This window comes from Neolamprologus multifasciatus, chromosome 19 (assembly GCF_963576455.1).
Source record: "Neolamprologus multifasciatus chromosome 19, fNeoMul1.2, whole genome shotgun sequence".
NCBI classification, from domain to species: domain Eukaryota; kingdom Metazoa; phylum Chordata; class Actinopteri; order Cichliformes; family Cichlidae; genus Neolamprologus; species Neolamprologus multifasciatus.
Genome location: NC_140457.1, coordinates 25,688,683 through 25,705,849, shown reverse-complemented (window position 1 = coordinate 25,705,849; position 17,167 = coordinate 25,688,683). Strand labels below are relative to the sequence as shown.

General features: G+C 39.9%; 1 protein-coding gene across 4 annotated transcripts in view; it reads right to left on the bottom strand.

Moving 5' to 3' along the window:
• Positions 1–17,167, bottom strand: part of akap6 (A kinase (PRKA) anchor protein 6) — a 248,945-nt gene that overhangs the window by 21,726 nt on the left and 210,052 nt on the right. For all 4 annotated transcript variants that reach the window (XR_014871151.1, XM_085143172.1, XM_085143170.1 and 1 more), the window contains 2 exons: positions 9,192–9,275; positions 8,812–8,964 (listed from right to left, as the gene is read on the bottom strand). Coding sequence is in view for 3 of the 4 variants with exons in the window: in XM_085143172.1 (XP_084999298.1) it covers positions 8,812–8,964; positions 9,192–9,275 (237 nt within the window). In the remaining variant the exon portion in view is untranslated. The remainder of the gene's footprint in view (positions 1–8,811; positions 8,965–9,191; positions 9,276–17,167) is intronic.

Here is a 17,167-nt window from a genome sequence, read left to right as displayed (position 1 = left end):
ATTGCAAACCAAGCATCAATAACCAGTCAAACTTTGGTAGTTATTTACACAAATACTTGCGCAACATGCCAAGGTTGTCCTCTTTAATCGCTCCTATTTCTCATGACTTTTCAGCTCAGTTCAGATTTAGTTTCAACATTTAGTTTTTGGCTACTTGTCTGTTTTAATACTATATGTGTGCTTTTTATCAGGAGCAAAATGTAAGTTCAGAAACTGTATTACAATAAAAACACCGTCCCATCTACAACAAAGCCAAGACACCAAATTGCCAGAGGCTAAAAGGCTAAAACTGAAGACATTTTCTGTACATTTCTATTTTATTTTTATTAATTTTGGAAGTAAAAAAAAAGTAAGTAAGTTCTGTTTGTTATTATTTATTCAAAAAGATTTAAATTTTATGCTACATATGTGTGTCAGACTGAATCTTTTCACAAATTTACCCAATCCTCATCTTTCTTCTTATATTAGTATTTGTCAAGCTGTATTTGAATTATTCACAGGAAATATTCTCCTGTTATATTCATCAAGGTCATTTTAGCTTTAAAAACGTAAAGGGTAAAGCAAATAAAAATAACACTGGATAATGTCCAAAATGAAATGACATGAAACATATTCAGAGGTGAAAACAATGACAGACTTGTAAACAAACCCAATGAAATGGATGCAAATACATCCAGGCAACACTGAGCTTAAGCCTAAACAAATCAATACACTACCACACCACAAAACTTTGAAGCTGTATAATCACATAAATTAAGATGTGCTTGTATTCAGTCTAAAGGCCAAATATGACAAACATCATACCGACCATTATTTTTTTCTACCTCACATCTACCTGACATCAATAAAATAAATAAAATAAAAACTAGTTAATACAAACTGGCCGGTTTTTCAGCATTCCTTCCTGTGATTATATTTACATGAACACGATCAAACTGTTTACTGATGTAATTGTTGCCAGTGTTCAATATGTGTGTGCGTTGTGTTTTTCGGGGTGAAAACAGCAAACTTTTTCCCATTAGCTCTAGTTTGACTGCTCCCATTTGTTAGCATAGCATCTGCTGGAAGGCCCAAGGAGAGTAGAGCTATCTAGGAGTGTCTGGGTGATTATTCATGTGCCTGCGCTCCTCCTGGAGCTGCTGCTGCTGCTTGAGTCTCTGCTGGCTCTCTGCTGTACCGGTTGTCAAAGCACTCAGGGAGCCCAGCGTCACCGGTCTGATTCAAAATGAATAGAAGCGCACAGATAAATCACCTCTCCATGCAGAGTGGAGGAGCTGACAGGCTGCTTTGAATGTAATTGCAAACAGTGAGTGAAAACCTCCATATGTTGCTCATAACTCTGCTCGAAAATATTTCATAATTGTGAGAAAACTGTGCGAAAATATAATTTCCATATATCACATTAGATGCACAGGTATACTTTGTGAAATCTCATCCCCAAAACACCCTGCAGCTTTAATTTAGACTCATTTACATTAAATCAGAGATAAAACAGCATCTTTCATGTGCTTTCTGAGCGGCAGTACACACACATCTACTCATGGAACATGCAGAGAAGAAAATATGACTCATACTTCAACAACAAAAACCCTGTTAGAACAAAATCACATGTTCTGAGGGAAGAGGCATAAAATACAGTCCAACCTCCAAAGAAAAATGACAACAATGGTAATTTCTGAAGAGGGTTAAAGGTTACGAGGTGTTTATCGAAGCCAAGGGTTCCAATGTGTTTGAGGTTCTTTACAAAGGGGAGGAAATCTTCCAAGAATGTCTCAAAATCCAAATGACATGGTTTTAACTAATCTTAGCAAAGTGGTTTTAGCACCAAATGGGTCAAACATATCTTCATGCTAGCCAATTATGTTTGGCTAAAAAGCACCGAGAAAAGCATTTTTTGACTACAGACTGATCTAACGTGTTACAATCATATCAGACTTGTGTTGGTTGTGTCTCTTGGCTTGTCTTGCCATCATCTGAGTAACCACATGTACAATATCCAACCTTTTCCAAACAGTGGTGATGCCTTCACTTATGGTAAACTAAATGCTGGAGAAGCTCGTTGGGAGAAGTTTGCCTTCTAACATGTGGCTGTTGTAGTGATTTTGCAGGTGACAGTTACATCAGTCCGTTTCATAGTCTTTTATACTGCCTCAGAAGAGCTGCTAGCAACTGTGAAAGCATGTTGTTTTGGGTGCAAGTCGGTCTGCTGTATGGTAATCTATGGCGTTATTTTTGTGCCACTATTCTGAGCGCACGTAAAAAAAAATTGCAGGTGCAAGTGTTGCATTTTGAGGAGAAATTTATTTTGAGCGAAGAAAAGCTAAATTTGAGTGAACAAAATTCATTGCTGCGTGCAAAAAATGTATTTCAGTGTTTGCTATTATTCACACACACACACAACAGCCCCTCTCGCTCAGTTTTGCATTTCTGCTCGCTTGCAATGTGTTGCTCGCGCTCTCAACATTTCTGCCCGTGCACGCTCAACTCTTTCTGTACACCGTTATATTTGTGCCACAAAACCAGCCAATCACAGACTTGGATGCAAAAAAATCTGATTGGCTGTTCTGGTCTCCAATCAGCTCAAAATGACGAAATGTAATATCCCAGAATCCATTTCGTCCAAAACTCAAACGAGGCAGTGGCGGAGGAACGCAGAGTGGAGTTTGAAATATTACTCTTTCTGGGTCACAAAAAGCGTGCCACTGCCTCGTTTGAGTTTTGGACGAAATGGATTCTGGGATATTACATTTCGTCATTTTGAGCTGATTGGAGACCAGAACAGCCAATCAGATTTTTTTGCATCCAAGTCTGTGATTGGCTGGTTTTGTGGCACAAATATAACGGTGTACAGAAAGAGCTGAGCGTGCACGGGCAGAAATGTTGAGAGCGCGAGCAACACATTGCGAGCGAGCAGAAATGCAAATCTGAGCGAGAGGGGCTGTTGTGTGTGTGTGTGAATAATAGCAAACACTGAAATACATTTTTTGCACGCAGCAATGAATTTTGTTCACTCAAATTTAGCTTTTCTTCGCTCAAAATAAATTTCTCCTCAAAATGCAACACTTGCTCCTGCAAATTTTTTTTACGTGCGCTCAGAATAGTGGCACAAAAATAACGCCATAGTAATCCACTCACCACCAAGCTTGATTGCCAAGAAATTCACCTTGTATTTTCATTTCACAGTCCTCAAAGAATGAACTCTAATTTCCCCAAGCTTTCTCCTAGCATCCACTAACACTCTGTTATACAACTTGTATTTTCTGTTGTGCTAAGACAGAGAAACACTGATGATTTTCATTTCTTCTGGAATGTTATAAAGGTTTTATCACTGACGCTACAGTTAAGTTAAAGAAGAATAAAAAGTAAGATGAGATTGTGCACTATAAACCTAAAAAACAGCTAGAAAAAAGTATAATACAGAAATATGTGCGAAAAGATGATTAGTAAAACAGAAATAGTGACTTTTCTCAGGAAGTAACGACTGTTTTGATGTTTTCTTTGATAAATAAAATGGTTGGTTGTAAAGCACTAACATCAATTAATAGCTTTAGTAATAAAAATACACAAATTTCAGTTTACTTCAGCTGTTAAAAGAAACTCTGCGTACCAAACACAAGTTTCTCTTTGTCATTTGTGTGTTGGTACAATAACTTGCACAAGCTGAGTTCCCATCTCAGTCATTACACTGTACTTAAAATCTGAGCCACGCATTCCAGCAGTCATTTGCAGGCAGGCGAGTGGACTCATTTACACAAACCCTTTCTCAAAGATCCACACAGGGATGCGTGCACACGGAAACCAGAAGCGGACAGTCATTTTATCATGGGGCAGAAGTGTTCGTTTATAAACTATACCACCCACATATATGCTTCTCTGGTTCATTCTCGGGTTTCCTCCCCTTCCCTTTTTTTTGCTTCTCTCGTTCTCTTTATTCCTCTCTCATCTCCACTAGAAGTGAAATTACTCTCCAGCCAGCAGCGAGGTCAGAGTGTCTGGCCTCCGTTATTTGTCTTCTCCTCCTCTACAATATGTGTGTGTGTGTCCTTTGTGTGTGAATTTACAAAAGTGAGAGAGCGAGAGAGAGAAAGGGAGAGTGTGACCTCCAGCAGCACATGTAAAGCAGAATTAGACAGATTCTCCATATTTTCTTTGCAAGTGATACAAAGTAAGAGTGCGCTCAACTCTGACTCTTCAACACGATTAGAGAGTGTGGTCTTAATACAAACACAGTACTGCGGCTCACTGATGAGCATGAAAGGGCAAAATAAATACAATTCAAATATAAGCTTTTATCCATGCAACACGAGAAAAAGCATCGACAAATAACACATATTACAACATGTAACTGACAACAAAGGAAAATTCTATAAGAACAATGCATAAACTATCTATTAGATAAATTATAAGATCTTTAAAAGTGACAAGAAAAATATATGTTCTATAGATTGAAATAGACGTGATGGTTCTGCACAGTATCCCCACAGATCAGAGTGCTGCACTGGGCACAGTTTAAACATGGGAAATTCCCACCTGGTAAGGTAAAGTCAGCTCCAATCAATACATCTCTCAGATTTTTGGCATATTTATCATCAAAGGTCAGAATATCTTTGAAAGAGTGACCTTATTAAATGGTCACTGGTGTTTAAAGAGGCATATTTTTATTTTCTGTAGAAAGAAAGTAAAATGTGGAGGCAAATCACATTTTTACACTGATTTTATGGAACGGTATTTATTTATTTATTCTTTGTTTGTTTTTATACCACACTTAGTAAATGATGAATAAGAAAATTTTAGGAAAGAGAAAATTCCATCCATTTGATTGCGCTTATCCTTTTCAGGGTCGCTGGAGCCTATCCCAGCTGTCTTACAGCAAGAGGCAGGGTACACCCTGGACAGGTGAAAAGTGTGTCGCAGGTCTAAGACATAGATAACCATTCGCACCTAGTGTTTTAATTAACCTAACCCCACTAACTGCATGTCTTTGGACATTAGGAGAAAGCTGGAGTACCCACGAAAACACCGTGAAAGACCTCGGCCTGATGGTGGAATTGAACTCAAGACCTTCATGCTGTGAGGCAACAGTGCTAACCACTGTGTCGTTAAAGCGGCAGGTCTAGTGCTATACCTTTATAGTATCCACGTGAAAGTTTGTTTGTTTTTGTTCAGTTCAGTTTGATTAAATTTTGTTTATATATGTTTGTGCCAAATCACAACCTTACAATTATACAGAGAAACCCCAACAACCACAGCGCTCCCTATGAGCAAGCTTGGTGACAGTGAGAAGGAAAAACTTGTTCTGCAGGAGGAAGAAGCCTCCAGGCATACCTGGCTGGTTGTGAGGATTCAGTTGCTATGAAGGCAGAAAAACGTCCATAAAGAACCAAATGGTTGTTTTCTACAAGTTTTTTAATTGGTCATTTTAACATGGAAGTCTAAAGAGTGCCCTTCCTGTTTGGCCCCAGAAGGTTTCACTTAGTTTGTGCTTAAATTCTAAACCAAAGGTGTGACACGGTGTGGTCTCTCTGTCCCTGACCTCCTCTCCTTTTCCCCTCCCCTCCTTTACCTTTCACCTTCCTTCTCTTCCTATTTTTTCTGAGCTGTTAGCACATGAATATCTGTCAGTTATTTTCCCCACTGTACGTTCCCTTCACATTGGCATGACACTTTGTGTTTCTGCTTGCAAGCACTAGTCTAACACAATAGTGCTTGAAGCTTAACAGCTTTTTATGCTTAGGTAAGTGTGACTGTGCATGTGTCTCCCTGCCAAACCCTTCACCTTGTATCCAAATGCCCCCCTCCTTCTGCCTCTATATTCATCACTATTAGAGATCCATAACGCTTCCATTCTGCTGTAGCGCCCTGCCTTCAGCTGAAGAAAGCACTCAGCTTTTTGATCTGCCCAAGCAGCTCAGCTGTGGACGGCTCCCTCATGAATGAATTTTCGCTGAACACCAATGGCACAAGCTGCTTCCTCAGACAAGATGCCCATGTGCTGAGCTGTCATACTGCCGCGTTAAACCATCGCTGTGATAAGTGAGCACTTGAAACATGGAACCTGAAACGCATCATCAGCTACAGATTTCTTTTTGCCGATGTGCCGTCGTGGTGCCAGACATGCGTGGTTTTCTAATATGCAAACTGTCAAAGTGTTAAAATCTCATTTGTTTCTTTTGTTTGTCGAGCAGGTGTCAGATGAAACATTGCTTCCATGACACTGATCACACTGGAAAACTAACAGATTAACTTTTATCAACTGGAAGCTTCAGGAAGGCTTCGCTGATATAGAATGGACTTGGCACATAAAGGTTCAGCATAGGCAGACTTTTAAAATGCAGGATATCCACAGAGACTTTTGCCTCGCATAGTGGCTCGGCTTCATGGTGGTGATCGTTTTGTTCAATACAGACCACTGTTACATCCTGTAGACTAGAGGGGATTTCAAAAAGTAACTTAACATGTTAAAAAAAGTCAACAAAGTCTTCGTTGCCTCTGCTCCACTTTGGTGGGTAGTTTCTGGGATAACATATCTCCACCACCTATATTCCTAATGATTTAGTAATCCTCTGACCTTTCCTCTAGTCAGGCTCTGATGAGACTTAACTTTCCTTGTAAAGACATTAATTAGTAAAAAACACAAAAATAATGCTATTTTCTGAGTATAATTACAAGGCCTGAGAATAAACCCTCTGCAGACAACATGGGCATCTTTAGATCTTAAGAAACCTTTTACTAATGATATACTGACAACCCAGAGAGAACATTATGTATAATCTGTTATATAAGTTTAATAATTCACAACAAGTTTTCCTGGGCATAAAAAAAGTTTTAAAAATTCTAAGATTTTGAAAACAACTTTAAGCTGAGTTAGTAGCCAGAAAAAAAAACGCGTTCATTCAACTTTGTCCCAAATCTTACGTTTTGTTTGACTACAGTGAAAGAAAAAAAATTTCAAGCAAAATGATTTTTTACTTCGACTCAATTAGATTTTATTTACAAAGTTCCTAATCACATCAGCAGTTGCCTCAAGGTGTTTTACAATAATACAGAGAAAACCCCAACCTGTAAGCAAACACTTGGCGACAGTGGGACAGAAAAAGCACCTTTTAACAGGAAGATAAGTTTGGCAGAACCAAGCTCAGGGAGGGGCAGCCATCTCGCTGCAACCGGTTACGAGTGAGGTGAATTTTAAATGTACAGTGCAAGAGAGCATGTTGAAGCTGTAAGCCAAGATGTACTCAAAGCACTCTATACAACATCACCTAATCACACCCATTCACGCAGGCACATTCAGTGCTTCCTAGAGCATCGGTGAGCAACTTGGGGTTAGTATCTTGCCCAAGGATATTTGACATGCAGACTGGAGGAGCCACGGATCGAACCCCAAAATGCTCTCCGATGCATCCATCGGAGTATGAATGTGTGTGAATGTATGAATGTAGTTAGGAAGCACTCAAAGTTTAGAAGAAAGTGTTTGTGTGATTGGGTCAATGTCGCATTTTGTATAGAGCGCTTTGAGTACTCTGGGAGAGTAGAAAAGCGCTATATAGAATGAGTCCATTTACCATTTAGATGACCTGCTCTACCTCCTGAGCTACAACCACCCAAAAAAGAATGTTCATAAAGAATCGTCCAAATACTCTCCAGCTGCTTGGCTTCATCCAGAGAGAACCCACGCAAACACGGGGAGAACATGCAAACTCCACACAGAAAGACCCCGGCCTGATGTTGGAATTGAACTCAGGACCTTCTTGCTGTGCGGCAACAGTGCTAACCACCGTGCCACCGTGCTGCCCTTGCTTGGCTTCATGCCTTCCTTATTTACAGACCAGTACATTAAACTAAATAAGGAACAAGAAGTTGTGAGCTATAAGAGAAACTTCATTTGACTGCCTACTCGAAATACCCAGAAGTAGGTGGGCATCAGGCACATGCGACAGTAACAGCTCACCATCAATGTGAGTTACTGTAACATAACTGAAATATGTGTCAATTCAAATAATCTTGTGTTTTGGTTATGCACATTTCAAATGATCTGAAGTAGAACAAGAGAAATAAAGGACTGAAGAAAGAAAATGAGAAAATTTAGAAAAATTGAGTTTTGTTGCAATTTAATAGCAGTGAGTTATCAGCATAGCAAAAAAAAAAAAACATGGCTCAAACCTTGAGGGAAATCTACCAGATGTTTGCCAGAATTGTCACAGAGTATGAAATTAAAAGAAAAAGGTTAAGATAATCTATATTTTTTCAAAACTAGCGCGGGATCTGTGAAAGCCATCAGAAATTGTGACTTATTTTTAAAAGTTGATCACAAACTCCAGTCCAGGCACTGAAATCCTCCTTAGTGCGTCTTTCATTTTACTTCTACACAGAGCCTCAGAGAAAATGTTGTTATCTAACCACAGCCAAACTGTTAGACACCTTAATAACATTCATTTTGTTCCACAATTTTGCCTGGGGGGGTTGGAGTGTGTGTATGTTTGACACAGGAGGAGGAGGAGTGTGCGTGTGCATGTGTGTGTGCGTGCGTGTGTGTGTGTGCATGTGGGAGGGGGGTTACCTAAGGAAAAAATAAATACAGCTTTGTTCAGGAGTTGATGCTTATTTCACAAAATATTATGACACTGTCTCGGGTTATAAAAATTATTCCATAACCAAAACACCGCGGCTTCAATCGCGGCACCATCTGTCTTTCACGGCACATTTTAGCATCAAATCAAACGCTGACATGCTCACTGAGTGTAACAGCGCGTCAGCTGACTGCCTGCAGTGTAGAATGAAGGATGTAAAGTGTAAATGTCAGAGCGCTCTAACCTGCTGCTCTCCCAGCTCTCTCTTCAGTCTGTTCTGCCACTGCAGCGCCTGCATCACGATCGCTTCCCACCTTCTCTCTAGGTTGATAGACAGCAGCTGCAGGGCCTCTCTGTGCTGCTCCGCATCAGGGCCCACCTCAGCCATGGGGCCCGACTGTTTTAGGGTGGGGATGAGATCAATTTATCGTAAGAATTGACAACAGAATTTATTCTTCTCAGGGTTTCAAAAGTCTAAAAATTATAAATATAAAATTTAACATTTCTAAAGTATATTTTGTGAGTTATATATAACTTGTGTCTTTTGCTGGTGAGGTGAATCCACAGTTCTTTTACATTGGCAGCCAACTTTCCATCATCTAAGTTGTGTTTTCCTTTACCCACCTGGCTCTGTTGTAGCAGCTTCTGGCACAGTTTTAGAACAGAGGAGACGCCACGCCGTCGGGCTTGAATGTCCGAACACAGGGGCTGGATGGCAACATGGAAGAGAAAGACGAGCAGAGTGAGGTCAGAAAAGCAGCTCATTTGCACAACAACAAGAAATGCTGAGCGTCAGCTCATTAGTTCAAACTTGTAGAGGTTGGAAAATCATATTGTGGTTTGTTTCACGTTAGCGAAGCTCCCCATTTCCTTTAAAAAAATTTAAATTCCAACTTCAAACCTTAAATTGGTTTGGATTTTGGATACAAAAAAGTCCCATACCAACATTTTTTATTACAGTAGTTGTTTGTTTAAGGTCTAAAATATTCAATTTTTTTCCTGCTACTTTTTTAGATTTAAAAAAAATCTGAGTTGCTCTGACAACCCATAAAGATTCCTGCCAAAAGAAAAAGACAAATCATATGCGTCCTCTTTCATGCAACACTATGCTCTCTTAATTATTTATTTATTTAAATAAATATATTTAAATAAATATATTTAAATATATATTTATATATATTTAAATATATATTTATATATATTTAAATAAATATATTTAATATATTTATTAAATATTATATATAAATATATATAAATATTATATATATTTATTTAAATATATTTAAATAAATATATATTTATTTTAAAAAAATTGTCAGTACTTCTTACTTTATTGTAACATGTTTATGGTTAAAAGTATGTCAAGAAGCACGTAAAGTACAATTTATGTGCTTCAACGAGGCTCGACTCAATTTGCAATGACAGTTTTCATACTGCGCAGGATAATTAGCTGTACTTTTCTGGTTTAAATGATCATAAACTGTTGGTTTCTTTTACAGACTTACTGTCATTGCCCCTGATCCCTCCATCTTTCTTGTACAATGTTACAAATGTCCCATATTTTCATTAATACTAACACAGGGAGAAATTATGGACACGATTATGAAAATAACACCCTAAACATTAAATAAACCAGAATTATTCATTTCTCTAACAATAAAAGATCAAGAAAGAAGACCTACATTCGCTGCACTTCACTGTAGTTAAATTCTGGTCATTCATTACAGTTTATTAGCATAAAGTCAAATTCAGCACACAGATCCTTGATCAGCAGCAACAGTGCATAAAATAAATGACAACAGCCAATATTCCCCCTCTCTGCTTCCCTCCCGGCTTCTGTCTAATAAATGCAAAAAAAGAGGAAAAAAAAGAAACAAGGATTGGCAGTGCCTATTATAAATCACTATATGCTGATGAGTTTCCACACTCAAAGGTCAGTGTGTGTGTGTGTTTGCATGTTTCAGTGTTTACTCATGCAGGCTTGTGCATAAAGTTTGTGTAGCAGTGGGTGTATGTGCAAACATATGCATATATTTCTGTGTGTGAGACAGAGAATAGAGGGGACAGCCTTACTCCTCTGCGGCAGGGACCAAGCACGTCCAAGCCCCAAACTATTTATGCTAATCCTGCCTGCTCGCTGAAAAGCACTTCCTTTACATTTTCTTTACATTTTTCCAATAAATATTAAACACTATTACAATGAAATGGGATTCTCTCTCTCCCTCTAACTCTCTTTCGCGCTCTCTTTCTCGCGTGCGCACACATTCACACTTTGCCTCTTTCTCACACACACTCAACACTTCTTCTCCCGTCTTTCATCTCCTCTTTCCCGCTCTCTTCAGTTTAGCATATTTGTGGCTCGCCTGGTTGTCTAAACAGAAGACGGGGATGCAGAATACAGCAGACAGGATCAAGAGGACAAGCCAAGTGTGTGTTCGCGTGTGTGTTTGTGGGGTGGCAGATAAATTTATTCCAAACAGGAGGTGTGTATTACATTGAGGGAGGAGGCTCTAAACAATGAAACGACTGAGTGATACTCGTTCCGCGCCAAATAAGTGCAGCAGACAGCACGGAGGAAGCACAGGAAGACGTATTAAAGTAGATTGGGGCTGGAACAACACTTTGAAAACCAAATATGCTGATTGAGAAATGTTTTCAAAATGAGCTTTTTAGCATGTGAAAAACTTCTCTATATCACTCGTTGGGCAGTGAAGACCAGTCCATCCGTTTGCTTCGGTGGTGATGTGAGATCTTTCTGCTCCACAGAAAACCAGCTGTGTGCTTCCTGATGGATTACGACAGGTGTACAACTTATTGCCATCCACAAACAAATTTAACAGGCTAACAGACCCATTTTTGAGCTGTCTACTCAACCGTGTCTTGCAAACTCATTTGCTTCAATACTTAATCAATACAGTCATGTACAAAGACTGTGTAATGATTCACTCTATATCCCAATGTAACTGTGCCCTAAGGTTTAGTAATAGACTTTAAATCTAGTTTCTTTTATTAGGCTTCTGATAAGTGTCTAGTGCACAGCAGAACCATGGATAAACCATTATAGTACAGACCAACTAGGGAAACAAATGTCTCGTGGAGGTTCTGCTACAGAAGAATAGCAGTATGGGAAAAGTGTGAATTCATTATTAAATTTAAAAAATTGATATTAAATACACGGGCCATTCGATCCCTATACAACCGTTGCAAGAGCTTGGTTCGCATTGCCAGCAATAAGTCGGACTCGTTCCCGGTGGGTGATGGGCTCCGCCAGGGCTGCCCTTTGTCACCGGTTCTGTTCATAATTTTTATGGACAGGATTTCTAGGCGCAGCCAAGTGGCGGAGGGCTTTCACTTTGGTGGCCTCAGAATCTCATCTCTGATTTTTGCGGATGATGTGGTTCTGTTGGCTTCATCAGGTGAGGGCCTCCAGCTCGCACTGGAATGGTTCGCAGCCGAGTGTGAAGCAGCGGGAATGAGGATCAGCACCTCCAAATCTGAGGCCATGGTTCTCAGCCGGAAAAGGGTGGAGTGCCCACTCCGGGTCGGGGATGAGTTCCTGCCCCAAGTGGAGGAGTTCAAGTATCTCGGGGTCTTGTTCGCGAGTGATGGGAGAAGGGAGCCGGAGATCGACAGACGGATTGGGGCTGCAGCTGCAGTAATGCGGACACTGCACCGGTCCGTCGTGGTGAAGAGGGAGCTGAGTGTAAAAGCGAAGCTCTCAATTTACCGGTCGATCGACGTCCCTACCCTCACCTATGGCCACGAGCTGTGGGTAGTGACCAAAAGAACGAGATCGCGGATACAAGCGGCAGAAATGAGCTTCCTCCGAAGGGTGACCCAGGACACGCTGGAGAGATTATATCTCTCGGCTGGCCTGGGAACGCCTTGGTGTTCCCCCGGATAAGCTGGAGGCTAGCGAGAGGGAGGTCTGGGCCTCTCTGCTTAGACTGCTGCCCCCGCGACCCGGCCTCGGATAAAGCGGATGAAGATGGATGGATGGATGGATGGATGGATATTAAATACAATTGATGGCTGACATATCAGGCCAAGAGTAAGACTCAGTAAAGACAAACATAACTGATTAAAAGTTGAAATATAGCTGCTAGCTAAAATTCAGAACAGGAAATTGTAAATAGTTTTTGTTAGTTTTTGTAGAGTTATTTTTTTGAGTGTAGAGTACATCTCAAAAATGGGAAACTGATGGGTGTTTAGCAGAAAATGTTCTAAAACGTGATAATCTGAGATTAAAAGACCTGATTAACAATAGATAGCACAGTATAGATAAACTGTTAGCTAACAGTTGCTAAGTATAAAGAAATGAATAGCTGCTAAAGTGTGTATTAATTGAGATAACTAAAAAGGAGATGACTAAAAATCTGTTTGAAAACATTTGGGGGACGTTGGTGTAGTTACCAACAGAGCACTGATGCCGTCTCCAACAGTGTTAGCTGCTTGGTTCTATAATACTTTAAGAATATTTGCCTTGTTAATTAAATGATGAAGAGCCTTGTAGGCAGGACTAATGTGAGTGCGATCTGCTTTTGTTAAACACAACAATATAATGATCCAAAAACTAACAAAAAAACCTAACAAAAATAAGCCCTTTCCTCCCAGCATTACATGAAATTAAGTAAACAGATTCAGGTCTCAAGAAAAACTTCATGTAGAGGAAAACTATATGTGGGTACCAGGAAAAACAGACACAACTTCACTGTTTGTCAGTGCAAGTGCAACAAACTTCTCTTTGAGAGAATTTATAGTAAAGGTTATGTGTTTTCATTTTTTACTGCAAAATACAAAGGGACTTTACTCTTTTTGTCTATATTAAAAACACCTTTAAAAACACATTAACATGGATATGAGCGGTATACCAACAGTTGCATTACTTGTGAAAGTCACAAGTGTTATGCTTGCAGATTGGTAAGCTTTACAGAGCAAAACTCTGTTCTTTGTGAATTCATTTCCATACAGAAAGGGAAAAAAGAGGGATTCCTAAGTTTCTATTGTTTCTGCACTGCTGGTTTTTATGCACTGATCCCCCCCTCTCTCACTCTCTTTTTCTCTGGACCGGTCTAGCCTGGCTGGGTCCGTATTGACTCAGAGGGCTCTACAGACACAGTTGGACAAATATTTGCTAAAAAGCTTTTCTTCAAAAATACATGGGAAGCCATAGAGTGGCTGCGGAGAAAGAGATGGAGAATGTAGAGGAGAGGTTGAGATGGACAGAAAAGCCAAAAGCAAGTGTGAGATAGGTCGACAAAGAGGTGGAGGCAAAAACGAGGGAAATGTGCAAAAGCGTGAAGACTGAGAGAAAAGACTAGTGAGACTAGTGAGGGAATAGAAAAGACAAAACAAAGGTAATCAACAAAGGCAGGAAATTTGCTCTTTTGGGAAATGATGACTCTATGGTGATACCCCTCAGCCTTTTAGTAAACATGCCTATGGTATCAATTTCAAAATCCTACTTTGCCTTTTTTCTCAAGTTATCACATTCACAAGGTTTTCAGAAAACTTACGCTGACCTTGAGGTCGAGGTCACTGAGATTCGAGCTCGTCTTTTTGGTAGATGCACCTATGGTATCAATTTAAAAATCCTACATCGCCACCTTAAGTTTTCGCATTCACATGATTTTCAGAAAACCTGATCGGGGACCTATGACCTTTAGGTCAAGGTCAGTGAGACTTGAACTCGTCCAAGATTTTTAGCAGATGAACCTATGGCACTAATTTGAAAATCCTACGTGACTTCCTTCTTCAGTGGTTGCAGTCACAAGTCTTTCAGAAAACTTGACCTCTGACCTCAGTCATTCTGTTGATCTGCTTTTCCATAACTGTCACAAGTTAGACCAGGAAATCAGTGTTGAGTGTGTCCAGTTGTTGCCCTTTTTTTTGCCTCTTTTTTTTTTATGGGACTTTTAATGACGATTTGTGGCCAAGTGTGAAGCTGCTAGGATGTGAGTCAGCACCACTAATTGTTCACATGCTGGCCTCAGAAAGGTAAACTAGTTTACCTAAACTGGTGATAAAGCTTTAAACTTTCAAAACACACTATATTATATTCAAAACATCCATCCATCCATTCGCTTCTCCTTTTCAGGGTCGCAGGGGGCGCTGGAGCCTATCCCAGCTGTCATAGGGCGAGAGGCAGGGTACACCCTGGACAGGTCGCCAGTCTGTCGCAGGGCCAACACACAGGGACAGACAACCATTCGCACTCACATTCACTCGCACATTCACACCTAGTGGCAATTTGAATTTTCCAATTAACCTATCCCCACAAGCTGCATGTCTTTGGACGGTGGGAGGAAGCCGGAGTACCCGGAGGGAACCCACGCAAACACGGGGAGAACATGCAAACTCCACACAAAAAGACCCCGGCCTGATGGTGGAATTGAACTCAGGACCTTCTTGCTGTGCGGCAACAGTGCTAACCACTGTGCCACCGTGCAAAACATACGCCTTTTAATCAGTTTAAGTTGAAGGACATAGATCAAGGGTGTCAAATATAAGGCCCTGGGGGCAGAATTGGCCCGGCACTTCTGTAAAATGTAAAATTGCCTAAATAAATCTCTTCCAGTTGAGTTATTTGTCCTATACAAGAATATATACTAGAGTTTGTTTAACATACACCAAACGTGTCCGGTGTGAAAGCATTTTAAGTATCAGGAAATCTTACTTGTGGGTGAGCATAAGATAAAGTGAGAGATCTACTGAAGTAAACTAGCACTGTGTCAACACCAGTGCTGGCACTGTATGAGACTGTTATGGTTCAAATGGAGCAAAAGAGACACTCTTGATTTAATGAGTACTTCACCAACACAAGACCTAATTAGAAATGAGAAAACAGAGATTTAGAAAATAAGTGGACAAAATTTGCATCCTTGGCGAGGCTTCTGGCGCGTCCGTGTTGCCAAAGAAGAAGAATTCATGAGGTTTCAGAGGAACCTCTAAGTCCTGCGTGTTGAACAGGTTGTGGTCCTTCAGCATCTGATCGGGAATTGTCCATTTCACAGCCTTCTCGAGCGTCAGACCAAGAAAAGCTGTTAATGGCTTGTGTAGATCTCTCCAGATTGTCATATTCAAAGCTGACCAGCAGAAGAGACACTCAAAAGACAAATGATTTCACTATCTCCTCATTTGCTTTCTCTCTGTCTCTCTCTCCCTCCCTTTATGTATCTCTGTCACTCAACATTTTCTTTCAGGAAGAGTGACCGGCTCACGATAAACAAAAGGAAAAGGATCTGCTCTCCTCTTTCTATAATTCCCCCTTCACCCTCTTCCTCTCTCACTCCTTGGCTTTCTCAAGCTTGATCTCTCACTCTCCCCTACTCCATCCCGCTCTATCTCTCTCATTCTTTAAATCTCCTTCTCCTAAAAACAAAATCCTCTTAACTCTCCGCCACCTCCTCATCGCCACAATCTAATTACCAAGACCTGCCGTGAGGAGAGGGATGCAGGGAGGTGTGAGAGAGGGAGAAAAAGCAAAAGACAGAGAGAGAGGAGAGTGGAGGTTGTTACTGTGGTTGCTATGTCAGTGTTTCACGAGTGGAAAGCACTTTGAAACAGAGGTGAGACAGAGACATAAGAATAGAAGTGGGTAAGATGTGTCATTTTCTGAATATAGAGTCTTTAAAAAGCCATCATTCTTGGATTAAAATAAACAGGATTCATTAGTGTTGGGGCTGCTTTTCCACCAAATCCTTTTCTGCGATTTCACAAATGAAGGTTACACCAAAAAATCACTTCAAAACAATAAACAACAGAACTGAACCTACATAAAACGATACAAACACTGTCTATCGGAAAACCTGTTTTGAATACTAGACAGTAAATCTAATGACATATTTAACAGTGTCTTTCAATACCTGAGCGTTTTTTGTATTTTGCTGTTTGCCACAAAATGACTACAGCCTGACAAATACGGAGGGACGGAAGAGATAAACTGTGATGTGAACACATAGAACCAAGTCCGCCAGAGCTTATATTATATTTTTACATGCTGTGGAGCCATTTTTGGGAGCATTTCAAGTTGCTATACATCAATACAACCATTACAGCCCAGTTTTTAATAATATGTCTGCATTAAGTGCATAGTAATTACATAAATTGCAAAAAAGTGCAATAAACTACAAAAAAATTGAAAATCGTTTTTGCTTTTTTAACATATATTTCTAGTTAGAGAAATTTAAGAGGCTTATCCCTCAAAACTGTAAATACAAAAAAGTTGCACAAAATAGTTTCCCACCACAGGAAATTTATTTTGAGTGTCTTCATAGTTTTATTTTTGAAATACACCAATTTTTATACACTGCAGGAAAAACTAAAATAAATATTATAATGCAAATTTGCAAAAAAGCAGCATATGCATCAAAATAAACTATTTCCAGCAGTGCAATATGAGTCCTAAGCATCCCAGAAACGACACAGAAAGTCATAAAGTCAAAGATAACTTTTAAAAACACCAGTATAGGCTCATGAGGCCCTGATGGTAAAAAAAAAAAACTACATTTCCGCGAAAATGACGTCACTTCCGGTTTCGGGCAGGTCATGGCGGACATTCAAAAGTTCGCGCTGACGTCTATTCCAATGTAGGAAGTGTT